This window comes from Panthera leo, chromosome B4 (genome assembly GCF_018350215.1).
Source record: "Panthera leo isolate Ple1 chromosome B4, P.leo_Ple1_pat1.1, whole genome shotgun sequence".
Taxonomy (NCBI): Eukaryota; Metazoa; Chordata; class Mammalia; order Carnivora; family Felidae; genus Panthera; species Panthera leo.
The window spans coordinates 13,652,785-13,678,664 of NC_056685.1; the positions used below are offsets into that span (position 1 = coordinate 13,652,785).

At 44.1% G+C, this 25,880-nt stretch overlaps 2 protein-coding genes across 11 annotated transcripts in view; one reads left to right on the top strand and one right to left on the bottom strand.

Moving 5' to 3' along the window:
- Window positions 1-97: 97 nt before the first annotated feature.
- RPP38 (ribonuclease P/MRP subunit p38) lies at window positions 98-4,662 on the top strand. 4 transcript variants are annotated; one of them, XM_042944980.1, is made up of 3 exons: window positions 98-199; window positions 1,674-1,755; window positions 3,707-4,662. In XM_042944980.1, the coding sequence occupies exons 2-3, from the start codon at window positions 1,681-1,683 to the stop codon at window positions 4,562-4,564; spliced, it is 933 nt and encodes a 310-aa protein (XP_042800914.1). In that variant the 5' UTR covers window positions 98-199; window positions 1,674-1,680; the 3' UTR covers window positions 4,565-4,662. The 4 variants fall into 4 exon arrangements, with proteins under 4 accessions (XP_042800914.1, XP_042800913.1, XP_042800915.1 ...); XM_042944979.1 differs by lacking the exon at window positions 98-199 and adding an exon at window positions 362-651; XM_042944981.1 differs by lacking the exon at window positions 98-199 and adding an exon at window positions 362-632 and having other exon boundaries at window positions 1,674-1,876.
- Window positions 4,663-6,786: 2,124 nt separating this feature from the next.
- The window catches only part of NMT2 (N-myristoyltransferase 2), a 74,607-nt gene continuing 55,513 nt past the window's right edge, over window positions 6,787-25,880 (bottom strand). For 6 of the 7 annotated variants that reach the window (XM_042944985.1, XM_042944986.1, XM_042944988.1 and 3 more), the window contains 4 exons: window positions 17,117-17,287; window positions 10,425-10,592; window positions 8,346-8,483; window positions 6,787-8,174 (listed from right to left, as the gene is read on the bottom strand). In XM_042944985.1, the coding sequence (XP_042800919.1) occupies window positions 8,154-8,174; window positions 8,346-8,483; window positions 10,425-10,592; window positions 17,117-17,287 (498 nt within the window). In that variant the 3' untranslated portion in view covers window positions 6,787-8,153. Of the gene's footprint in view, window positions 8,175-8,345; window positions 8,484-10,424; window positions 10,593-17,116; window positions 17,288-25,880 lie in introns of those variants that run through there. The other variant, XM_042944989.1, reaches the window with a different exon arrangement.

A 25,880-nucleotide genomic window follows, 5' to 3' on the forward strand; every position in this document is an offset into this window, starting at 1 on the left:
TTGAAGAGCCCCCAGACCTAGCCTCGGAGACGGTGAGCGGCGGGTTACCACGGCAACCGTGATGTCTCGCGAGACAGACATTGCGCCTGCGCACTGACGCGATAGGACGCGGTCCTGAGCCTCCCAACCCCGCTCCCAGCCAAACTCAGGCTTTTTGCAAGTTCCTGCCTCGCGACGCTGTGGGCAGACTCTCTCCCCGGTGAGTGTCAAGGCGGGATGACGAGATGGGAAGCTCTCTGAGCGTTTGGAAGGCGGAGCCGGGTAGGGCGAGGGCTCTGCGCACGCGTGTCGTGGCGCACGTGGGCGCGGTGGGGTCGCGGTCGTTAGTGGAAGTCGGACCAGGGGGACGCGGAGGACGGGAGGGGCGCGCCGGGTGGGACCGAGCCCGGGGCGCCGCGGAGGGCGGAGGCCTCGGGCGGTGGGCTCGCGAGCTCCCCAGGTCTTCCCCGGGAACCCCGTCTCCTGGGCCGCACCCCCCTCGCCCGGACCCGCGTACTTTCCTGCCTCCGGCCCTCGGTTTACTCCCCTCTGTCCTCCTGGAGTTAAGTGTCTGTAGGTACGAGAAATCGTAAGACATAGTCCACCCTGGTCCTTCAGTGCTCCGCTGCCTAGAAGCGGGGACGGACCACAAGGTAACTACAGTTCGGTATGGTAAGTAGTGAGGAACGAGGGTACTAAATACGGGGGGGGGGGGGGGGGCATGCACGGGGAAGGGGTGACTCTGGGACAGGAATGCAGCCCCCGGGAACTGAGGCCGTCCTCCCCTCTGCTACCGGATCCGGTAGGCATTTCTGAGGCCTTCCTCTGCTCCACTCCCGGTTGATGACACTAAGCCGAGTAGATTCTCTCTCTTAACTGTTTGAGCTAGGATGTATTTCTGTGCCTTTCCCTCCGCGGCGACTCTCTGGGAACCTCTTTGCGCCTTCCACTCCTGGCAGAGGACGCCACCAGGCCGGGAATCCACGAAGATCTTTCTGCATTGCCTTTCTAATCACTCCACTCTTCTGCTTTAAACGTTACGGTTGCTTCTCATTACAAGGCTTGCAAGGACTTTCACCCTGTGGTCTTTGTCTGCCTTTGCTAATAACCTCACCGTTTCTAGCATCTCTGCCCCAGAGACCTTGAACTTACTTCACTTCCGTGAATGTGTTCCCTGCGATACCCTTTCGGCTTCATACTCCCTTTGGCAGGCACTCTTCAGATGTAGGGTTAAAAAGGTCACTTTCTCCAGGACTTCCTTGCTGACCCCCTCAATTAAGTCAGGCTTCTGCCGCGTGCTTACTATCCTGCAGTTTCCAGACCTCAGTGTGCACGTCTTGTTTTATTACCTGCTGATACGTCTTTTTCATGGACTCTAAGCCTAGTGAGGCCAGGAATGGTTTGTACTTGGTACTTTATGGCTCCGTGCATTGTGGGTAATCCAGAAATACCGGAAGAAAGAACGGTGGTGGTGGGGCTGAAGGTGGGAGAGTACTGAGGCAGGCAGAGGGAATAGTGTGTCTGAACATGTAGAGCTGGGAAACTGGAGGCCTCGTTAAACAATATGTGGTTCCGTGGCAGGGTGCGATCCTGCCTGGTGGGGCATAGAAGGTGAAAGGCTGGTGGGGAGACGGGGGGCCAGAGTGGGGAGGGCCTTGTATGTCACCTTAGAGGGTTTGCATTTGATCTTCTAGGTCGTGGATGCCCCCAAGACATAGCACAAAAGGCACCTCAGCAAGGCCTGTTTTTCTCCTCCAAAACTGTTACTTCTCATCAGTCAGTACTTTGTTTTCTGGATCATGTGCTTATTGAACTGCTTGGCTCTCATCTCCCCGGCTAGATTCTGAAGGCGGGAGTTCCCACGCCTGTCTTGGCCTCCCCTCCGGTGCACATAACTGTAAGTATTTACTGAAGGATTTAAGTATTCTGTGCTGTTCGGATACCGAGGCACGCGGACGGACTCGCGGTTTGGCAAGAGCCCTGTTAGATTTGTCTTGCTCGTCTTCATGACCACCTTCAAGCTGATGCCAGCCTCCCCCAGTCCCCACTTCCTGATTCCCGGAGCTTGAGGGGAACACGGGGAAAATGCAGGACGAGGAGTGCTGTGCAGTGGGCTTCTGCGGCAGATACAGAGGCTCCGGCAGAACTGGCACGCACAGGGTCTGACCTTGCCTGAAGGAGCTGAATTTTGGATTTCTGTTAGAAGGTGACTTAGGAGGAGGAGTGACCGGTGGAGGTCAGGAGGCCATTTCCCAAGGCCGTCCAGTTTTCCACAGCCCTACCCCAGCAGTTCGTAACCCTGTTCAGTATCAGATTCACCTGGGCAGCTTTTTACAAGTATAGACGCCCTGGCCCTATTCCCAGGGCTCCCAGTTCAGTACGTGCGGTATAAGGACCAACCCATCCGTAGGTTTTGAAAGGCAACAGGTTATTTTTGAGGTGCAGCCAGGATTGAAAGGGCATCAAATTTGGGTCCGGAAAACCGGTTGTGACTTTGGGCCAGGCGCTTCAAGTCAAGGCTGTTTTCTTACCCACACGTTGGGCAATCATACGGGAGTTGAGTGAGGATCAAGTGACACGTGGAGAAAGTGCCTTCTCGCTTCTGGCACGCTCCACAGAGACGCCTGTCACCATCAGTAGTAGCCAGCCTGGGTGAGTGGAAGTTTAACTGGAGCGGACTTCATTGTACAGGGGGCATGTCGGGGAAGGCAGGCCTCGGTGGGATACGTGGTTTGGAATGAGGGACTGTCTGGAAGGAGAACGTCTGGTTCCCTGAAAACCGGGACAGTTCCAGACGCCAGACTCGTCGGGGGCTGGCTTGTTTAGCCCCCTTCAGCTTTGCCACGTAGGTCACTATGGGCTGAGCCCCAGGAAGAAGCGAGGCATAACAGTGAGGGAAGAGAAGTGCGCTTGCTCTGGGAAGGAGAGCCAGGATGTGCCTCCCACATCAGTGGTTTACAACAGCTTCCCAAGAAGGAGCCTTCCTATTTTTCAAGTTTCAGGACAAAATTCCCCTGATTTTCAGCAGATTGCCAGTTGGAGGAGCAGTCTCTTGGAATAACCGGGCAGGGGGAATGTACGCCCGTGTCTCTAGATGTTCGAGGAGGGTCACACAGAAGCTTAGGGTCTGGGGAGGGAGGGAGGCTTCAAAGGGCATAGAACGAAACTATCATTTGAGTATTTGGCCGTGTGCGTGGAGTAACTCACACCTGGTCGGTAATCCTGAATGGCAGAGGCTTCCGGGCGCTCACAGTGAGCTGTGTGCAGGTGGGCTTGGTTTTGGTTCCCTGCCGAGCCCGGCGACTGGAACGCTGCCTGCACGCCGGAGGTGCTCAGGGAGTGCTGAATGAAGCCTGACTGGAGAGCATCTTAGAAAACGTTGGCAGAATTGTAAGATTAATACCACGCAGTCCTTAAAAGAATGACCATGAACGGGTAGAAACATGGAACATTTTTAATAAAGGAAATAAATAAATAGAACGTCACGGTGATTGCAGTAATGCAAAAACATGTATATATTGCCTGTATACGAATAAAGACAAAGTCATGAAAAAATGGGGAAAATAAATGCCTTAGTCTTAAAAGAGGTCTCGTGTATGGTCACGTAATCAGTTCTGCGGAACGAGGCTTGCTGTGGCCCATCGAGAACCAAAGTACAGACAGGATACTCTTATGACATGCACTGCCAGTAACACGAGTTTTACTTTGTCGTTTGCTTCTCCGCGAGAGATTTTTCGGAATGGCCGTGGCTCCTCAGGCACCGGGGAGGGGCTCCGTTCGGAAGACGAGACCCTTAACCGTAAAGACCTCGCTGAACAACCCTTACGCCATCTGCTGGAGCGCGCTCGAGAGAGAACACATGCACTTCATACTGCAGACGCTTGAAGACAGATTTAAATCTCTTGGGCTTCGGAAGATTGAGGATAAGAAGAAAAAGAGAAAGCAGTTTTTAAAAAAACCAAGCCCAGACAGGTGTGGCACAGAGGTTGAGAAGGGCGAGGGCCCGAAGGAGAAACCGCCAGAAGGTAGCGAGCAGGGGTCGGGGTGGACCCCCGTGGACGTCAGGAAGCAGCTCGCCATTGGCATCAATGAAGTCACCCGCGCTCTGGAAAGGAACGGGCTGCTGCTGGTCCTGGTGTGCAGGTCAGCCAAGCCCGCCATCCTCACCTCGCACCTGATTCAGTTAAGTCTGAGCCGGGCGGTTCCCGCTTGTCAGGTTCCCCGGCTCAGCGAGAGGCTCGCACCGGTCATCGGCCTGAAGTGCGTCCTGGCCTTGGGGTTCAAAAAGACCACCACAGCCTTTGACGCTGAAGTCAGAGCTATAATTCCCCGAGTACCCAGCTTACACGTGCCCTGGCTTCAAGGCAGACCCGAGGACTCCGGGGCAAGTTTAGACACTGCGTCCTCAGAAAGCCGAGACAGAGAGATTTTGGACACGTCCTTTGAAGACCTCTCTAAACAGAAAAGAAAGCTTGTTGGAAGTCAGCAGGCTGTGGTGTTACAACCCCTTAAAATAAAGAAACTGATTCCAAACCCCAATAAGATAAGGAAACCACCCAAAGGTAAAAAAACGACCTCAAAGTAATCTTGGGTCAACTTATCGTTTCGCACAGTTGTAAGATGACACTTTACGAAGAAGCCTTGGAACTAATAAAATGCGTTATTTTTACGTATATTCTTGAATACTTTTAGTAACATCCGTTTCATATGTGTAAGACTCTTTGTATAGCTGGATGGGCTGACGCTTGAAAACACTAAGTGCAGAAAATATCCAGAAGTACGAATATCGTAACAAAAGTTTATTGCGACTAACGTCCATGCTTGTATAAATTCACTTTCCAAGAGGCTGGTACCAATGCTAGTAAGCAAGAAAATCTGCATCCCACGACACTTAACATCTTTCTGGCAGGCTTGGAAGGTGTGCCACAGTAAACAGGTTCTAGTTAGTGCTGCCGGTGAGAGTGGACTGCAGATGCATCATCAGCTTTAAAAGAGCTACCAAACACCAAACAATACATCGTCTTCACAAACATCACAAAAATGGGGCACCTGGGTGGTCAGTGGGTTAAGCGACCGACTTCGGCTCAGGTCATGGTCTCGCGGTTTGCGGGTTTGAGCCCCACATCAAGCCCCACATCGGGCTCTGTGCTGACAGCTTGCACAGAGCCTGGAGCTTGCCTCTGATTCCGTGTCTCCCCCTCTGTCTGCCTCTCCAATGCTCATGCTCTGTCTCTCTCTGTCTCTCAATAATAAATAAACATTAAGATAGAAATTAAAAAAAAGACATCACAAAAAAATCTTTTTTTCTTAACTTCCTGTTGATTTAACTTTGTAGGTAGGCAAATGCATGAGCTTGGGAGAAAGGCTTAATGTTCATAAAAAAAAGCCAGACACGGTATTTTGAATGGCTGAAGTTCACCCCTTTACGTGGCTAACTTACTTTCTTGGAAATATAACATGGGTACAAAGTAGGCCGGTAATTAGGTGAAATAAGTCAGGAAGAGAATTAAAAAAAGTAAACTGATAGGGCGCCTGGGTGGCTCAGTCGGTAAGCATCCAAAGTCGGCTCAGGTCATGATCTCATGGTTCATGAGTTCAAGCCCTGCATCAGGTTCTCTGCTGTCAGTGTGGAGCCCTCTTGGGATCCTCTGTCCCCCTTCCTCCCTGCCCCTCCCTTCCCTTTCTCGCAAAAAGAAACATTAAAAAAAAATTTAGTCCTAATAACTTTATCAACACAAGTGATTTTACGGATTTTCAATTTTGAAATATTTACTGGTAATCTGCCTAAATTATAAAGAGGGAAATGTGACATTTATTAACTAGTGCATTTAAAAATGACAGGAAAACTGAATTCTACAACTGAATTATGTAAACAAAGGAAAAGTGCCATAGTCTCATCACGAGGGGAGCTTGTGATAAAATTTGGCAATTCTGCAATTATTTGAAAACCTGCTTCATGTAAGACTGTGCCATAAAAATGAGTGGAATATAATTCCCAACTATAGTCTTGATGCCAGATTAAATTAAAATCCCTAATTCCCAGCTAGAGCCTTGAGTCCAGATAAACTTAAAATTCCATTTACTTGGGGTGCCTGGGTGACTTAGGTGGTTAAACACCTGACTTAGGCTCAGGTCATGATCTCAAGTTTCGTGAGTTAGAGCCCCGCGTGGGGCTCTGTGCTGACAGCTCAGCGCCTGGGGCCTGCTTTGGGTACTGTGTCTCCCTTTCCCTGCCCCTTCCCCGTTCATACTCACTCTCTCTGTCTCTCTCAAGAATAAACATTAAAAAAAATTTTTTTTAATAAAAAAAAAATCCCGTTTACTTAATTCTTGGTGTTTCAATGAATTAGTTCAGTTTTGCTTCCAAAGCCACTCTCCTGTTAAGGAAGAATGGGGTAGTGCAGTTGGGTCCGAATCATTGGTCTTCAGAAACCATCCCAGTCCTCAGGCACTACTGTGGCCCCCCCGGGCGCCCTCTAGTGGTGGTCTCGGGGCTGCCACGGCTGTAGGTTTAATCTTGTGCGGAAAGTGGCTTTCAGCTCTTTAGTGTTAAGTCAGAGCTGACAAAATTTTTTTTTCTGTAAAGGGCCAGGTAGTAAATACGCTAGGCCTTTGGGGCCATACAGTGCTGTCAGAATAACACAACTCTGCCTTTTGTAGTGTGAAGCAGCCACAGGAAATGCGTAAGCAAGTGAGTGTGGCTGAGTTCCAACAACACTTTATATATGGATGATGAAATCTGCATTTCCTATAATTTTCACATCACAAGATATTATTTTTCTTTGATCCTCACCCCCACCCCCACCCCCGGAACCATTCAAACATGTAAAAACCATTCTTAGCTCACGGGCTGTACAAAAAGAGGTGAGGGGCTGGATTTGGCTCATGGGCCATAGTTTGCTAGGTCCTGCCTGGTATAAGGTATGACCAGTTTCATCTGACCACTTACAACATAAAGACTGTCATATTGTCGAAAATTCAATTTTTCTGGACTGAAGAGCCTAGGCACTGGTACAGTAAAGGCAGGAACAAGTATATCTACTTTGTGGTATTTGAGCCAAAGCCAGTTTCCACGTGGCCTCGTTCACGTTTTCCCCCTCCTGGACTACTGGCAGTTAATATGCACGTAGATATGTACACTGAGAAAACTGGTTTTCAAATTCTAGATAAAAACACCATCAGTAACAAAATTATGAACACTTATTTACAAATAACATTTTCCATTAGCATGACAGCTTTCATGATAAATTAAAGTCAGCATAAAGGAACATGTGCAATTTTGCATAAGTAATAAAAACATTCAAACTATCAATGTCCTGATAGCACTAATAAATTCCACTGAGCATTTCTTTTGGCTTTAGAGCTTTTATTTTCTTTGCCTCACATCTCTTGTTGCTGCCGAGAAGAAGCGAGTATGTGCAGCAGCAGCAAAGTCTAGTCAGCCATGGGTGTAGACTCACAGAGACCGTGTTTGCACAAAACTTTGCTTCTGAAACCAATCCACTGACCTGTTGAAGATCAAAGTACAAACCTATGTGTTTACTTATTTGGCGCCTCTGCTCCTGGAGAAATAAATGTACTTACTAGTCCCCGGTACATTTTGATCTCACTATATACTTAGACACCCCCCACTCCTCACTGAGTTACACACGTCCCGGTTCCATAAACGCTGTCAATCACACTGTGCAAGGTGGGGAAGTACCGATTTGCCGGACGGATCCTTCATTCTGTTACATGGACAAACAGACCAACACTTAATCAAAGAAATGCAGCAGTTCATCTCCACACAACAGCAAAGATGTGCTTACACAATTCTGTGACTTCTGTTCAGTCCCTAGAAAAACAGTCCCTTTTCTACAGAGAGGAAAAATCCCTTCTCTTCATCAGGAGACAGCCAAAAGTCTGAAAATTCGAGGAATGTGCTCTTTGTACCCTTTCATCCCTCCTACAAATAGGTGAACAGTGGAAAAAAAGAATGTTAACATTCTAGCTAGAAAGATGTACTATTGGTCACGTATGGGTGTTTTTTCATCTTTTCTGATTGTTACCGACGACATCGATTTTGCCGAAGTTGTGCTTTTATTTTATTCTTCTTTGGAATGGCAGTTCCAGGAATCATTAAATAGAATATTAACAAATGATGATGCCAGAGTTCTAGAAATAGAAATATCCATCTATTGTAATACTAGTCCAACCTAGGGAGGGAAGAAACACAACAGGTAAGCAAGAAAAAATAAATTATAGTGTAACAGATCTGTATGTTTTAAAAGGTACTAAAAAACACCTTACCAATCCTAAGGGAAGCAAGTATGGGATTTCCTAGGTAAATGTATGAAGTTTATAAAGGGTGTGTCAACTTCACTTACCTTTTCAGAATCTGTTCCTGGACATCTCCAATTGTACAGATAATACTGCAAATTGCCATCTCCTATGCCAAACTTGAGTTTTTCCAAGAAGGTCTTATTTTCCATCAAATCTAGTGCATTGAATACATCAAATCCTTTCTGCCAATATAAAAAGGATTTAAAAATTTAAATTTCAAAGGACCAGAGTGTTTCTTCTATTATGTATTTCAGTGTAATATTTAATTCATCTACTAACAGCTTGAATATGCATTTCTCCTAAAGAGGTTTAATGTCTATAATCTATGTGTAGGTGAAGAACTCAGTTCAAATGATCTTATAAAACTAGCAGCGAGTCTGACGGAGTCAGGAGGCTTACCCAGAAATGCTCAGTCCAAATCGGTAGTATGTTGGCTAACACTAACATAATCTATGAAGATCTCCGAGAATATTCTGTCCCTGTTTTAGAAGGAACATTTTGCCCAGATGGCTCTGTCTCCAGAACTGTTAGTTATTGGCCTTTTGAAGTTCTGACTTAGCTAGAGCTTTAACGACTTCAAGTGTATCCTTGTCTTGGGCTGCTGCTGGGAAGTAAATTTAGTAACATTTTACTAGTAAAAATCTAATTTCTTAAAAATGTTAAGTAATAATACCATGAAAGACGTGGTATAGATGAAGCACCTAAATTTCTATTTCTCAGGGGTTTTGCTTTAAATCATTTATTGTCGGCCTTTTATGGGGGGGGGGGAGGAAGTAGCTGAAAAAGAACAGGATCAAAGAATCTGGATAATGTTGACTTGGGGACCCAAGAGTACAATGTTAAAAAAAAAAAAATGTTTTCAGTTATCAAATGCCAGATAAATGCAGATATGTCTCACGTGTTGTTCCCGGTTTCTCACAAATAACATTTTCTCATGTTTAATAATTACATCAAAATAACTGTTAGCTAATTTCAACTTTTTTTTTTCTTTCTTTTTTTTTTTTTTTTAAGAGAGAGAATCTCAAGCAGGCTCCGTGCTCAGTGTGGAGCCTGACGTGGGGCTCGAACTCACCATGGTGAGATCATGACCTGAGCCAAAATCAAGAGTCAGACACTCAACCAACTGAGCCACTCGGGTGCCCCTCAACTTACTTTTAAAAGAAAGTGTTTATTTGTAGCAAGAATTTAACAATTATCCTAATTACTACAACTAGAAAAATACTGCAAATATAGGACAGCACATTTTGAATTTAATTCCTTTCATTTTTCAAAATGCCTTTTATTTTAAAATTCAGAGACTAGTTGAGTCCAAAATAAGGTTGTTGTTGCTAATTATTCACTACAACACAAACACGTATGTTCCTTATATCAAGCATCATGTATTTTCCCTATATGCCTTGTATTATGAGTTTTATGCATTCTTATATGAGGGTTAGCAGTTTCTAATTTGGGGGCACCTGGGTGGCTCAGTCGGTTAAACATCCGACTTCAGCTCAGGTCATGATCTCAAGGCTCGTGAGTTCGAGCCCACGTCAGGCTCTGTGCTGACAGCTCGGAGCCCGGAGCCTGTTTTGGATTCTGTGTATCCCTCTCTCTGTGCCCCTCCCCTGCTTGTGCTCTGTCTCTCTCTGCTCTCAAAAATAAACATTAAAAACAAAAAAGTTTCTAATTTGCACAAAATGTTTTTGGTTAAGTTGCAAATAGAATTAATGATGCAAACAGTCACTGAAGTTTTAAAAGAAACTCTTATCAAAATTGTTCCTCTGATGGTCAACAGTAAAAAAACATCTCAAATGAGGGGCGCCTGAGTGGCTCAGTTGGTTACACAACTGACTTCAGCTCAGGTCATGATCTCGCAGTTCGTGGGTTTGAGCCCCGCACCAGGCTCTGTGCTGACAGCTCAGAGCCTGGAGCCTGCTTCGGATTCTGTGTCTCCCTCTCTCTCTGTTCCTCCCCTGCTGGTTCTCTCTCTCTGTCTCTCAAAAGCAAATAAACGTTAAAAAAAAATTTAAAAAAAAATCTCTAATGAATTGCACCCGTGTAGAGGAAAATACAGTAAGAGGTTTTATACACACTGACACGCAGATATGGAGAAACAGACAAAAAAGGAGTCAGTCACTTACCAGCTTGGCTATAATGAGTGCGTCACTCATGAGGTCCAGCAGGGGCGTCTCGGTGTGAATGTTGTAGAAGGAGTAGGCAGCTTTGAGGCTCTTGTGAGCAGGGTGGTGCATGACTGTGGAGGGGAGTGTGTAGAAGCTCAGGAAGTCAGTTAGTTTACCACTGGAGTTCTAAAGGACAAAGGTAAGTCAGGTAAATACCTCCTTCCTTGAACACGCTGCATCCGTGCATTTAAGCGAACTTTTTGATTTGTGACTTGTACGGGAACTTTATGAAAAAAGGCAGCACCTCCTACCTCTCTGTCAGCAGTCTGGGTTTGGGGGGCCCTTAGGGTATGTTGGGTAGAGCCTGAGAAGCAGCATGGAGTTAGACCCTACTTAACCTAGTGCTGGCTGGCAATTTGCCTAACCTTCTTAAGAAGCAGAATGTTCTAACAGGAAAGTTTCCCTTAGCTTGACTAATGAGTCTCCCTAGACCCTTGGAACAGAGATAAAAGCAGATTCACTGTTTTTGCAGAAACAAGAGCTCCAGGGACTGGAAGGCCATCTTTCCCAACTAAAAGATACTGTATCAATCTAACATCTTCTTGGCACAGAGCAAGAATTTTATCAGCTTAAAGTGAGGTCAACAGAGTGTAGCAGCTGTTTTGAGAAGCTTGTGAAAGGCAGACACACCTGTGAATCTGAAGCAACCAAAAATCAAAAGGGACCCAAACAATGGTCTTGATTTCACCATCACTGGTATACCTTTTAATATAAAAAGCTAGCCAGTATTGTTTGGGTTGTTTACATTAGCTCTGGTGGCCTATGTGGATGGCATACAATTCAAACTGTGATATGCCTGAATTATACACAGCTGAAGAGACTAGACAACACATATGTTCTTGCTAGTATTTCTTTTGGCAGAAAATTCCATAAGGGATATACTGTTTTTCTTAATGCTTCTGATATACGAAACCGGTTTTCGGACATTAAGAAACTAACCATGTTTTGCTAAAGTGATTCTCTACTGCTCTCTATTAGCAGCTAGCTCAATATTCGAGTTGAATTAAAGACCTCAATTTTCAGCTTTAATAAGGACTTCCACTTGAAAAACAAAACTCACTCGATGGGCTCAATAGTGGAGTGGAGATGACAGAGGACAGAAATCACTGCACTTGAAGAATTCAGTAGAATTTACCCAGTATGAAAAAAAAACAGAGAAACTAGACTGGGGAAAAAGAAAAAAAAAAAAAAGAATTAAGTCTCAGGGATCTGTGGGAGAAAGACAAAAGACCCAACAATCCTATCAGGAGAGTCCCACAAGAAATCAAAGAAAAAGAAAAAAATGTGAGCTACAAAAGCAGAAGAAATAATGACTGAAAAGATTCCCAGATTTGGCAAAACACACACAATAAATTCAAGAAGCTGAGCGAATCTTAACAGGAAAAACCCAAAGAAATCCACTCCAAGATGGATCCTAATTACAGTTCTGAAAACTAAAGACAAAGAAAAGTCCTGAAAGTAGCCACAGAGAAATGAGACATTACCAAGGAGAATACCATTACATTACCATTACCAAAAGATTCACATTACAGCAGGTTCCTCATCAGAAGCCACAGAGGCAGGAGGAATGCACATCATTTATAAGTGCTGGAAGAAAAGAACGATCAACCATGAATTCTGCTTCTGGTGAAACTACCCTTCAGGAATGAAGGAGAAATAAGGACATTCTAGGACAAATGAAAACTAAAAGAATTTGCTGCTAGTAGACCTACCTTTAAGACCGGCCAAAGGACATTCTCCAAATAGAAATGAAATAATAACAGAAGGAATCTTAGTGCATCAGGAAGTAAGAAGGAACAACAGAGCGGAAATCCTGGTACATGCTGTAAACTATGCTTCTCCTCATGAGTTTTATAAATCTACTTGATGACTGAAACACAAGTTGTAAAACCATCTGATACTCAAGACAATATTTAAAAGTCAAAAAGATGGAGAGCCTGGTGGCTCAGCCAATTGAGTGTCCGGCTCTTGGTTTTGGCTCAGGTCATGATCTCACAGTTTCAGGAGTTTGAATTCCTGCATGGGGTTCCATGCTGGCACAGTGGAGCCAGCTTGGGATTCTCTGTCTCCCTCTTGCTCTTCCCCTCCCCCAACTCGCACTGTCCCTGTCTGTCTCAAAATAAATAAACTTAAAAAAAAAGTCAAGATAAAGGGATCTGATGGAAGTAATGTCACTTGAAGTGGTAAAATGTTGATTGTTGAGACCAGTTGCCTGTGATAAGTCACATACACACACACACACACACACACACACACACGCCCACAGCGACCATCATGCAACCTATATAAATATGCTCAAATGCATCATAAATACATCAAGATTAATCCTAAAGAAATGTTCAAGTAATCCACAGGAAGGCAAGGAAGAGAAACAGAGGAATAAGAACCAGAAGAAACAAATAGAGAACAAATAATAAAATGGTAGACTTAAGCTTGAACACATCAGTAATTATCAAATGTAGATGATCTAAATACACCAATGAAAAGACTGGCAGAGTGGATAAAGAAACATGGCTCAATGACATGCTGTTTTTAAGAAACTCACTTCAAATTCAATGATGTGGGTAAGCTGAAAGTTAAAAGGCTATATGAGACATACCGTATAAACATTAATTTGAAAACAGGAGTGACTATATTAACACCCAATCAAGTAGACTTCACAGCAAAGAAAGTTACCTCAAACAAAGAGGGATATTACATGTTGATAAAAATATTGATCCCCTGAGAAGACAGAAAGGTCCTAAATGTATATATACCAAACAAGACCGTCAAAATACATCAAGAAAAACTGAGACAGCTGGAAGGAGAAATGGGCAAAATACGAAGTTATAGTCGGGGACTTTCACACTCCTCTCATCAACTGACAGAACTGCTGGCAAGAAAACCATCAAGAAGCAGAAAATCTGAATAATAACAAAAGGATCTAAACGGCATATAGAGAACAAACACTCCACCTCAAAAGAGCAGAATACACATTTCACACACATTCACCAAGATAGACCACATGGGCCTAAAACAAACCTCAAGAACCTTAAGAGAGCTGAAATCATACAAAGTGTCTTATCCAACCATAATAGAATGAAACTAGAAATCAATAGGAAATCTCTGAGCGTGTCAAAGTTGAACAGAATTCTAAATAGTCCGTGGCTCAACGAGGAAGTTCCAAAAGAAATTTAAAAATATACATAGAACCAAACGAAAATGAAAATATGACACATTAAAATACTAGGATGAAGCTAGAGCAGTGGAGGGAGGGACACTTAGAGAACTACGTGCTTACACGTAACAAGGAAAGGCCTCAGTAATCTAAGTCCATCCCTCAAGGGACAAGACAAGAAAGAGTATGATAAGCCCAAAGAAAGCAAAAGTAAGGAAATAATAAATATAAGATCAGAAATCAATGACACCAAACATAGGAAAACAGAGAAAAATCAATAAAACAAAAGTCTTGTTCTTTGTGGAAAAAAGTCAATTACAGTTGATTTGGTGCAAACATAAAAAAAGAAGACACAAATGTATCAGTATCAGGAATGTAATAAGCATTATCACTATGGATCCTGTAGCCATTAGAGGGACGTGAGAATAATGAAACAACTTTACTCTTATCAACTTGAAAATTTAGAATTATAAAATGCTGATAAAATAAAATTGAAAAGATTAAAGAGAGACATATCATGTCTATGGACTGGAAGACCTGTCAGTTCTCCCCAAATTAATTTATAGGTTAATGCATTCTTATCAGAATCCCAGCAAGGTATTCTGTAGACAAAGACAAGCTTATTCTACAATTTATGAAGGAAAGGTCAAGGAAATAGATCAAAATAATTGACAAAGAAGAATAAAGTGGGATGAATCACTCTGCCTCATATCAAGGCTTCTACAGAGCTATAGTAATTAAGACAGGGTGGCAGGAACAGACACCACAGATCAATGGAACAGAAGAGAGAACCCAGAAATAGAGCACAATTCGAGTATTATTATTCAACACATGCAAAAACTTTTAGAAATCAAGATGATAGTTAAAAAAAAAAAAAAAAGGCAAAGTATATGACCAGCATACAAATGGCTAACAGACGATGTTCAAATTCATCAGTAATAAGAACAGATTAAAAACAAACCATGTGATATCCATCAGACCAACCTAAATTTAAAGTCTGATAAAACCAAGTGTTAGTGAGGATGTGCAGAAAGAGGAACTCTCATTCGCTGCTAAGAGATACTTTGGTGAGCTATCTGGCAATCTCTAGTGATGGTTAAAGACGTGTCTGACCCTTAGACTCTGCAGTTAGACTTCTGAGTATGCATCCTAGGGCAGCAGTTCTCAAAATGTGGTCTGTGAACACCTGTGGGTGCCCGAGACCCTTCCAGAAGCCCATGAAATCAAAACGATTTTCGTAACAGCACTAAGAAGTTCTATGCCTTCTTCACCGTGTGGACATGGGCACTGAGGATGCAGAAACAATGGCGGTGCAGCTCCCCGTGCCCCAGCACAATACAAGGCAGTGGCACCAAGCTGTACGGTGGTCATTTTACTCTTCACTGCCACCCCCTCGTAATTAAAAAGAAGCTTCACTGAAGCATGTCCGTGACTAAAGAATTATTAATTGTATTAGCTCTCGACCCTTAAGAACTCATCCTTCTAACATCCTGTGTGATGGCCTGGAAGGAAGCAACATCTAGCTCTTCTGCGTCTGGAAACACAAAGGTTGTCTCAAAGAAAGCCCGAAGGTATAGAGTTTGGAAGATGTGTAACTCAGCGAACCAATTATTTCCCAAATGACCAATCTATGACATTACAAACTCATACACTGGTGAAAGAATGATCAAAGCACAAGACGCACCAGTGGGTTTTAATCTAACAGAATATGAGCCGTTCATTAACATGCTTTCAGATAGAGAATATTCAAAATGATTTGAACAGGCTATTAAAATACTCATTCTTTCCCTTCTCTTCAATACTTCCTGTGAAGGATTTTTCCCCACATGCTTCAGCCAAAAGAGCACATCACAATAGATGGGATGCAGAAGCAGCTGGGAGGACCCAGCTCTCTTCTAGTAAATCGGATGTTAGAGAGATTTGCAGAAATACAAAACGTACCATTCTTAATTTTGTTGCTTTGGAAAATAGGTGTTTTTCATGAAAATCATGTTATTTAGGTAACATGTTTATTCTTGTCCTATTGTTATTAAATAGTATACATATATTTCAATTATTTATTGTTTTTTAAACTAAGATACAACTGACACATAACATAATATGACTTTCAAGTGTACAAGGTACTAACTCAATATTTGTATATACTGCAAAATGATCACAGTAAGTTTAGTTAAAATCCATCACTGCATGCAGTAATAATTGTTTTTTCTTATGATAAGAACTTTTAAGATCTACTCTCTTAGCTCCTTTCAAATATATTGACACTATGCTGTATATTACATCCTCACGACTTATTTTATTAACTGGAAGTTTATAGCTTTTGACCCTCTTCAACCCACCCCCTACTCTGGGCAGCCACCAAGCTGTTTCCTGCATCTGTCAGGTGTTTTTGTTTTTGTTTTTGTTTTGGATTCTACATAGAAATGAGAACATACAGTATTTGGCTTTCTCTATCTGCTTTATAAAATAATAAACATTTTTGTTTCAACTTTCAATGTAATAAATATCTGTAAATATTATCCCTAGAAATAAAAGAAAAATAAAAACAAACAAAAAAAAATAATTCTTGAGTCAAGAAGTCCTGACATCAAAAACTTTGAGAACTGCTGACCTGGAGAAACTTACACAAGTGCATAAAGATCTGAGTATCGAGATGTCCACTCCAGCGCGGTTTTCAGAAATAAAAGCTTGCTGTTCTCCAGAAAGGTCCTTTGAATTCACCCTGTCCGTTTTCGCCGCTTCTGCCCTCACTTGGCTGTCATCCCCTATCTGGACCGATGCCCGACAGGGCTGGCAACACACTTCCGGCTCAAGGCTCGCAACTGAACGGGTGAGTAGGCCACCACCAGGACTTCTAACTGCCGCCTCACTCCTCCTCTCCTCCAGGTACTTACCAGATTAAATCTCAACTTTCCAACCTAATCCCATGTCACCCAAAAGAGGTTCTAAGTGAAACGTCATTTGAACAACAAATTCCAAGCTTTAAAAAAAAGTGGGGGAGGGGAGGGCTTAGAAAGCATCATGTTAAATCTGTCTAACCAATCAACAGAAAATCCAGACTGTCACTTTTCCTTCCTGAACAAGGGTTTCTTTCCTTCCTTTCCTGAACAAGGGTTAAGTGGCTGAGTTTGGCCATCTCAACCAAAAAGCAGTTCAGTTAAGCCAGTTTTGTGAAAAAGGGTATTAAACTTTGGAGTGTATGTCAGCCAAACTGGCATTTTCAAAACTGGGTAAAGCAATTGATCACACAGGGACCAACAGAAGAGCATCCTAATTTCCCATTAACAACTAGTAAAAATGTGCTCTACTCCAGGAATGGAAACTGTAAGAAGAAAGTCTGGTTCTATCAGGGTGAGCAGAAATCTGGTCTAGAAGCAGAGACACAAGAGAAAGAAGGAAAGGGAGGGGGGCATTCTTTGATTCTTCCAGCAAACAGACCTGACCAGATGGTGTTTTCACACTTCTCTGTAGTATCTTATCACCTCATCTTTACCTCCACTACAAACGTGTCGATAATGTGCTCCTGGGGGAGGAACCAGTGAGCTATGTCCTCTTCATCCATCACCGGGGCCAGATGAAACTGCTTCAGGTAAGTGTTGGTTAAGTCGCGAACCGCCTTGATGTCTCTCGGTTCCATTGGCCTCAAGCCTGAAGTCTTGGTGGCCTTGTTGCAGTAAAAACAAAACAAATTGGGAAGTTTAAATAGAAGAGGAATAAAAGGCCAGCTGTCTCGGCGTCACCTGGGAGCTTGTCAGAACTGCTGAGTGCTGCGCACCACCCCCACCACCTGCACGGGTCAGAATCTGCAATTTAACAAGATTCCCTGGTGATCTGTATACACATTCAAGTTTGAGAAGCACTGACTGAGAATATACGTTCGACGGCGTACTGTTCCCTCTGTCCGTGTGCCTGCTCTTTGGTCAGTACTGCCCGTGACAATACTGCCCAAAGTCAAAGGGAACACTACAAGCTGATCCGCGTTCCAGAGCCGCGACTTTTAACAGCTCACATCACAGGGCAGAACGATCTTATCAGCATGTGTTCTAGAATACTGTGCTTTAAAACTGCCCTGACATGTTGAAAATGCAGATGAAAACAGTTAAGAGTCTTACTTTATTCAATAGCCTGCGAAAAGCTGTTGGAATTTTGTTCTTATGAGCAACAAAAATGAAATAAAAGTAAATCATGTTGGTCAGAATGGGAAGGGAGAGCATTTTAACAGTCAGCTATTTTCTAAAGGGGAATGGCGAGCGGCCGAGTACTGGCCCTGGCCTCTCATGCCATCTTTTGATTAAAAGGTGATCAGAGCAGGCAACTGAATCCATCATTCCAGAGCATCATGATTTCTGTGAGGAACAGAATTAACCTAAAGGTCCGAACAGGTCACCATGTGGATTTGTTCAACTGCTTGTCTCCAAGAGTTCCAGACATCGCTTAGCTCCCTAGGAACTGCCTGGACACCAGGATACTTGAGCCTAGAAGTGGGAAAACCCACTACATGTGCTTGTTTGTACAAAATATTAAAAATATTAAAATAGTTTCATTTGCCCAGTTAACTTGATTTTCCTTTAGAAATAGTGGGCACATTAAAAAAATATTTTTAACGTTTTTATTTATTTTTGAGAGATAGACAAAGCATGAGCAGGGGAGGGGTAGAGAGAGAGGGAGACACAAAATCCAAAGCAGGCTCCAGGCTCCAAGCTGTCAGCACAAAGCCCATCACGGGGCTCAAACCCACGAACCGTAAGATCATGACCTGAGCTGAAGTCAGTTGCTTAACCGACTGAGCCACCCAGGTGCCCCTAAATAGGGGGTACATTTTAACCAATAAGTAACTATATATAAATACTGCTAGTCTACCTTTCCTATTCTAAGTTATTTTTAAATACTTTAAAATTAAATACTGCCTCTAAAATTAGATCATTACAGTTCCTGCATGCCCTAGTCTAGAAGGACAGGAGAAGCCGATGGTGGAAAATAGGTTTTCATCCTGAGTGCTGGCTCTGATCCATCTCAGTGGCTGTGCTGAGGTTTCTAAGGGTCCATGACAAACAATGCTGACTGATTACTGATTAGTGGGATTGAGCAATTTGTTCTTTGTATTTACAGACCAAATGTCCTTACTATGTGCCATTCTGTTATGATTCATGTAATCTATGAAGACACAGGAATGCAGCTAAAATACAGTGTAATCGTCTAAACTGAGAGAATGTAAGTCCTTAACACTGTAGAGAACTCATGTGGCCTTTCTGTGGAGCACAAAGCGAAAGGACGGGAAATCTCCAGGTCCTAGCTTCCAACGAACGCTTAACCCCTCAAGCAGGCAGGGCAATAACGGCCCGAATGTGTGCTGAATGAATGCATGAATGAATTCCTACGTTTTGTACCACAATCATTTACCTAGTAAGCTGTGGTGAAGGCTGCAGACAGGGAAAAAAGTCACTGTCTGCTCTGCAAAGATGAGATTTCTTTGCCTGGCACTTATGCGTAAGCCTGGCATAAATTCTTTTCTTCTTTTGTTTCCCCTGAACCAATTTTAGTGTTTGGTAGCATTTCTATACTGCAGATTCACGGGAAGATGGAACCCATGTGATTTCCAAATACTGTTAAATGTAATCAATACATATATATATTTTTAGATAGTTTTATTTATTTTTGAGATAAAGATAGAGACGCACAGGGGAGGGGCAGAGATGGGGGTGGGGGCGGGGGAGACACAGAATCCAAAGCAGGCTCCAGGCTCCGAGCTGTCACAGCACAGAGACCAATGTGGGGCGCGAACTATGAACTGCGAGACCATGACCTGAGCTGAAGTCAGATACTTAACTGACTGAGCCACCCAGGTGCCCCTAATCAATGTATATTTCTCAATGCTAACAGGAAAACTAAAATATATATACAAAGAATGTATATTTTTATTTTTTTGAAGTTCATTTATTTATTTTGAGAGAGACAGAGCATGCACAAGTTGGGGAAGGGCAGAAAGAGAGAGAGAGAGAATCCCAAGTGGGTGCAGAGCCCGATGTGGGGCTTGAACTCACAAACCGCAAGATCATGACCTGAGTCCAAGTCGGATGCTTAATGGATTGAGCCACCCAGGAGCCCCTAGAAAGAATGTATTTTAAAAAGTCATTTAAAAAGATGATTTTCTTCCATGAGGATGACCTTGATAAATTTTTAAGCAGCCTGCTCAACATTAAACTGCTTTTTCTTTTGCTACTGGTTCAGTAACAAGATCAAGCGATTAGATTCACTAATGAAAGCAACAGGATACATGCATCTGTTAAGCAGACATTCAGAAATGAAGAAAAAGCTTGCCAGCTTCTTCCTAGACCAGAACATTCTTCTGCAGGACAATTCTCATTCACTGAATATTTATACTGCAAAATCACTAAAATCAACATCTTTTGCCCAGCAGACATCTTTAAAGCAGCAGTTCCCAAATATTTTTGTCTGAAACCCCTTTACCCTCTTAAAAATTGAATATTCCCAGAAAGTTTTGCTTATGTGGGTTCTATCTACCTATATCTATCATACTAGAAATTCAAACAGAAAATTTTAAAACAAAACAATACTGGAGCACACATTCCATACGACCACTGGTAGACTTCACAGCACATCTGTAGGATAATTTCAGCGAAAAATGCATTTTATGTTTCAATGTTATTACAAAAATAGTGTTGACATCACAGACTCCTCTACAACAGACTCGAGGACTTCCAGGGTCCCAGGACTACACTTCGAGAAGTGTTGACTCAGGTCTCCAAAGGTGAGAATAAGGGGTGGTAGAACTGAGAATGGAAAACTCAGGGAAACAGTGTTTGGGCAAACAGGCAGAGAGAATGTATATGCATTGGGCAATTTGTAAGCACTTCAAGTGCTTTTATGCAGAATTTTTTTTTTTTTTTTTTAAAGGAACATCAGACAGTATCAGCTATAAGAAAAATGCAAGGGGAGCCTGGGTGGCTCAGTCAGTTAAGCGACTCTTGGTTTCAGCTCAGGTCATGCGATCTCACAGTTTGTGCCTCACATTGGGCTCTGCACTGATGGCATGGAGCCTGCTTGGGATTCTCTCCTTCCCTCTCTCTCTGACCCTCTCTTGCTCACACTCTGTCTCAAAATAAATAAATAAGCATTAAAAAAAAAAAAAAGGCAAGATCCCAGAAAACAGAGGAAGAATATTTATTTTTGCTGGCTCATAATGGCCATGTGTCTCAGTCCCTAAACTTGCTTCTAACATCATAAAGTCACACACTCTCCAAAACATCTACAGAAGCAAGAAATAAATTTTAAAATGTGAAATAAACCCTCAAGTTATAGCTGTGGTCCTCAGAAAGAGGGGGGGAGAACGCTAAGCCTGGATAAAAAATGATTAAGTTTAGGCATAACCCAAAAGAGTAAGGTGGTCATGTTTCGGAGAATTCAATAAAAAACAAAGACATTTCTAGTGACTGAGAAAATCCAACGTTTCATAAGCAAACTCTGTGGTTTCAATCAGACTTACTTTCCCAGGGTCCAACTAACATGCATCATTCGGACTCTGTTCACTGAAATATGTGTAAAATCTGCTTATCAGTACATCAGAGAAAAAAGGCTCAGCGCTCTATTAAGAAACAGAAGCTGTGTTGTTCTCTGTCGAGCTATGTGGTGTAAACTGTCTTAGAGCCAAGATTCCAGAGCAGAGATGGAAGCAGTGATTACGGTTATTGGCTTTAAAAAGGCAGCAGGAGGGTGCTAAATGGCAAAGAATGCTTCTGTGGCTACTGAAGGCAGAACACTGGGTCTCAGGACGTCTTCCTAAGTGTGTCCTGCCAGCAGCACCGAGGGGGGACACTGGGACATTAACCTGCCTCCAGTGTTTTGCCTACATTAAGTGCCTTCACCTTTAGGAGCACTGACCAAAAAAAAAAAATATCCGACAGCAAACATAAAACCAAGCCAACGTTTACAGGGCAGGGACAGGCTTGGCCCCAGCATCTCAGAGAGCAGAGGTCACGGCATGGGCCTGTGCGGTTCTCTCCCACCTAGGAGACTCTGGGCAAAGCAATTTCATTGCTCTCTTCCGTGAAACCGGGCGAACGCCCCGCCCCTCTCTGACTGTTCCGAGTAAGAAATGAGGCCGTGGACACGCGGTGTCTATCTAGTACCGCGCTCGCCATAACAACCTAGCTCCTGTGTTAAGAACTCCACGAATACGACCAATAAGACATGAAGCGGAAACAGTAATGACGAATCGGAAGATGAGACTGACCCAGAGCAAAAGGTGTATTCAGGAAGGTTCTTCTTACACGCCATGGTAAGACTGACCCAGAGCAAAAGGTGTATTCAGGAAGGTTCTTCTTACACGCCATGGTACAAAAATGTTCTTAAATCACACGATTGCTTAAAATCACCCACCTGGGCCCCTAGGAGGGGCGGCCGTGGTGTGGTAAGCACTGCGGTATCCAGCTGCCGCTGCTGCTTTTTAAGATTTTAGTTTTAAACCCTATGACCTAGCAAATGCACTGCTAGGTATTTATCCAAAGGATACAAAATTCCTGACTTGACAGGGCACATGTACCCCAGTGTTTACAGCAGCACTCTCAACAACAGCCAAATTACGGAAAGGGCCCAAATGTCCATCAACTGACAAGTGGATGAATGAGATGTGGTGTAAACGTGTACACACTCACACTCACACTCACACATGAGTATTACTTGGCAATGAAAAAGAATGAAATCTTGCCAATTGCAACGTGGATGGAACTAGAATGTATTATGCTAAGCGAAATAAGTCAGTCAGAAAAAGACCGATATCCTCTGATTTCACTCATATGTGTAATTGAAGAACCAAGATGGATGAATATAGGGGAAAAGAAAGAAAAATAAGATAAAAAAGAGACGGAGGCAACCCGTAAGAAACTCTTAAATACAGAGAACAAACTGAGGGTTGCTGGAGGGGAGATGGGTGGGGGATGGGCCAAACGGGTGACAGGCATTAAGGAGGTCACTCGCTGGATTGCGCACTGGGTGTTGTAGGTAAGAGATGAATCACCGCATTCTATTCCTGAAACCAACACTACACTATGTTAACTAACTTGAATTTAAATAAATAAGTTTTTTTAAAAAAGATTTCATTTTTAAGTAATCTCTGTACCCTACGGGGGGGCTCAGACTCACAACCCCGGGACCAAGAGTGGCATGCTCCACCGACTGAGCCTGCCAGGTGCCCCAGCACTGTCCAGCAGGCCCTCAAGAGGCAGACCCTCAGGTGGCTGCCGTGGGCACCTTCCAGTTTTCTACTATCTGTACTCTCACCTCTTCTGCCCTCCTTTCCGCCATTATCTTACTCTCCCTTTTCCTCTCCTTCCCTGTAACGGGATGCAGGGAGGGAGACTGACACACACACCAGAGAGCTCCCGCCCGGACCCTGTCGACCATCCTTTCCTGTGTGTGCCTGTGCTCCAGTGACGGCAGGTAGGGACGCCCGACGGGACCGGGCCATGCCGCCCCCCGGGGGCATCAGAGGTGACGGAAGCGGGAGCTCAGGGGTCTAACAGGTGAAACGCGGGTGTCTGGGGTGCGCACCCCGAGTCCCCACCGGTCGGTGACGGGCCCGTGTCGACCTGCACGGGCCTCCATCTTCTCACAGGAAAACGCAGACGAGGCACACCAGCTTCACAAGGCTGTCGTGAGAACACAGCGAACGACATGCGTGACAGCACTCTGTCAACTTCAATTTACTGGGAAAAAACAAGAACAAAAACCCAGTGCCTGACCAGTCAGTGACTTGTTACCAGCTTGTTAGAACTGTTACCTGAGTTGATCGATTTTTGTGTAAAAACGTAAAGGACGAAGGACAAAAGTCAAAAATCCTCTTACCAGCTCAGATTCTAATCACCCTGAAAAAAACCCGATGAGAGGTATTAAAACTCCTTCTACAACCGACACGTAAGCAGGCACTTTCCTTACACACAAGCTGGACGGCTTTGGGTTCAGAAAAATGAAATTCGGGGAGACCACCACAGCACAGCACGAGCCCCCCGTGAAAACTGTAGGCACGCCTGCGGGTTTCCAACTCCAACGCCCGGACGGCAGAGTCTTTCTAACAGCTGGAAGGAGGACGCTGACGACAGCCGGTGCCCGCAGAGGGGGTGTTTCGTCTTAGCTGTGTGCTGTGCTCACGGCCGCCTGCGCCTCTACGTGACTCTGTCCCTCTCGGGTCACTCCAGGTCTCGGCGGTTGGCTTCAAAAGAATCCTGGCCAGTAAACATTAGCTGTCATGTTGACAGTGTGACATCTTTGAAGGTCTTCCTACTTCTGCAGTTGGGTGCGTGCATCTCCACACGTGGGCCCACCCTCCCTTCTGCCGCTCCAGCCCCGGGGCATGTGGACCCTCCCCTGTCCCGTTGCTGCAGTTTTTATCTTCCTCTCTTCTGATCTATGTTTCCTCTCCCATCATGGCCTCAGAGGAGGTGAGTTAATTGGCTTGCGCCCCACTCTCTACAAAAACAGTTAAGACAAGGGAAGAAGAGGCCTTCTGATCCTTCTGCCACGTTGCGAAGCCTGGAATGATGATCTTGGTATCTCTGGCGATTGGTTTCCTTCACCTCCCTCCGGTTTTGTCCTTATGAAATTCTGCTTAAGGTCAGAAATTAGTTGATTCCTGTCTGTCATCAGAAAAAATACATCAAGGGGCACCTGGGTGGCTCAGCTGGTTAAGCGTCTGACTCTTGGTTTCAGCTCAGGTCACAATCTCACGGTTCACGGGTTCAAGCCCCGCTTCGGGCTCTGAGCTGACAGCACGGAGCCTGCTTGTGATTCTCTCTCTCTCTCTCTCTCTCTCTCTCTCTGCCACTCCCCTGCTTGCTCTCTCTCAAAATAAATAAGCATAAAAACAAAACAAAATACACCAATTCGTGTGGCAACTACTGATTACATGTACTTGGTAAACACGCAATGGCCAAATGACAAAAGGAACTAGGGTCTACTGAACCCAGAAAGGCCACTACAGACAGCTGAAGCCCTCCCAATCTCCCAATCAAGCTAAAATATTCGCTGAACCACTTTCTAACAACCCAAAAGAAAGAAGAGCTCTGATGAAATCAAAACTTCAAATGAAAAGATCCCATCTGTGATGGACAGATTCCAAGATGGCCCCCAAGCGATGCCACCTCCTGGTGTTCACACCCCTGTGCTCCTCCTGAGTGTGGGTGGGACCTGTGACTCACTTCTAAACAGTGAAAGACAGCAACGGTGGTTGGCTGTCACTTTCATGAACGACTACATAAGGTTCTAATTTCCATCTTGCGAGCAGATTCAATCTGTAGACTCTCTCTCCCTCGCTGGCTTGGATGGAGCAAGCTGCCATGTTGTCAGCTGCTGCCCTATGGGGAAGCCCATCTGGCAAAGAACTGAGGGAGGCCTCTGACTGGCAGCCAGCAAGGAATTAAAAGCCCTCGGTCCCACCGTCTGCAAAAACTCCAGCCTGCTAACAGCCATGTGAGTTGGAAGTGGACCCCAGTCAAATTTTCAGATGAGACCCAGCCCTGGCTGGTACCTTGAGAGAACTTCACGAGAGACCCTGAGGCAGAGGCCTCGGGCAAGCTGGGCTTTGACTCCCGACCCACAGAACTTGGGAAATTATAAATGTATGTTTTAAACTGCTAAACTGGGGCCCCCGGATGGCTCAGTTGGTTAAGCAGCCAACTCTTGATTTCAGCTCTGGTCATGATCTCATGGTCATGAGACTGAGCCCTGCGTCAGGCTCTGCACTGGGCATGGAGACTGCTTAAGACTCTCTCTCTCTGCCCCTCCCTAGCACTTTCTCTCTCAAAAAATAAATAAAATAAAATAAACTGCTAAACTTGCAGCAATTTGTTACACAGCAATAGAAAATTAATACACCATCCAAGCCCCAAATAAGGCAACACTCGTAAGCACGTTTAACTTTTCCCCTATTAAAAGACAACTTACCATGTTGAGAATTTGCTAGTTTAAAAAGATAATTTAATGAAATACTATTTCCTCTCCTTGGCCTCTCCTCTAAGCCTTATTCCTTAGTTCCTTTGTGTTAAGACAGCATCAGAAGCCTCAACTTTTCTTTCTTTTTACGTAACAGATGGTAAACACTCAAAATCTCAAAACTTACATGTCTTGAGTTCAATCCCATCCAACCGCAAACTGAAGACTTAAAAAGCCTTAAACAAAACAAAATAAAACCCTGGTATATTCAAATAAGCTCCCTGATTTTCCTCACCCAGAATTCTAAAAAGCTA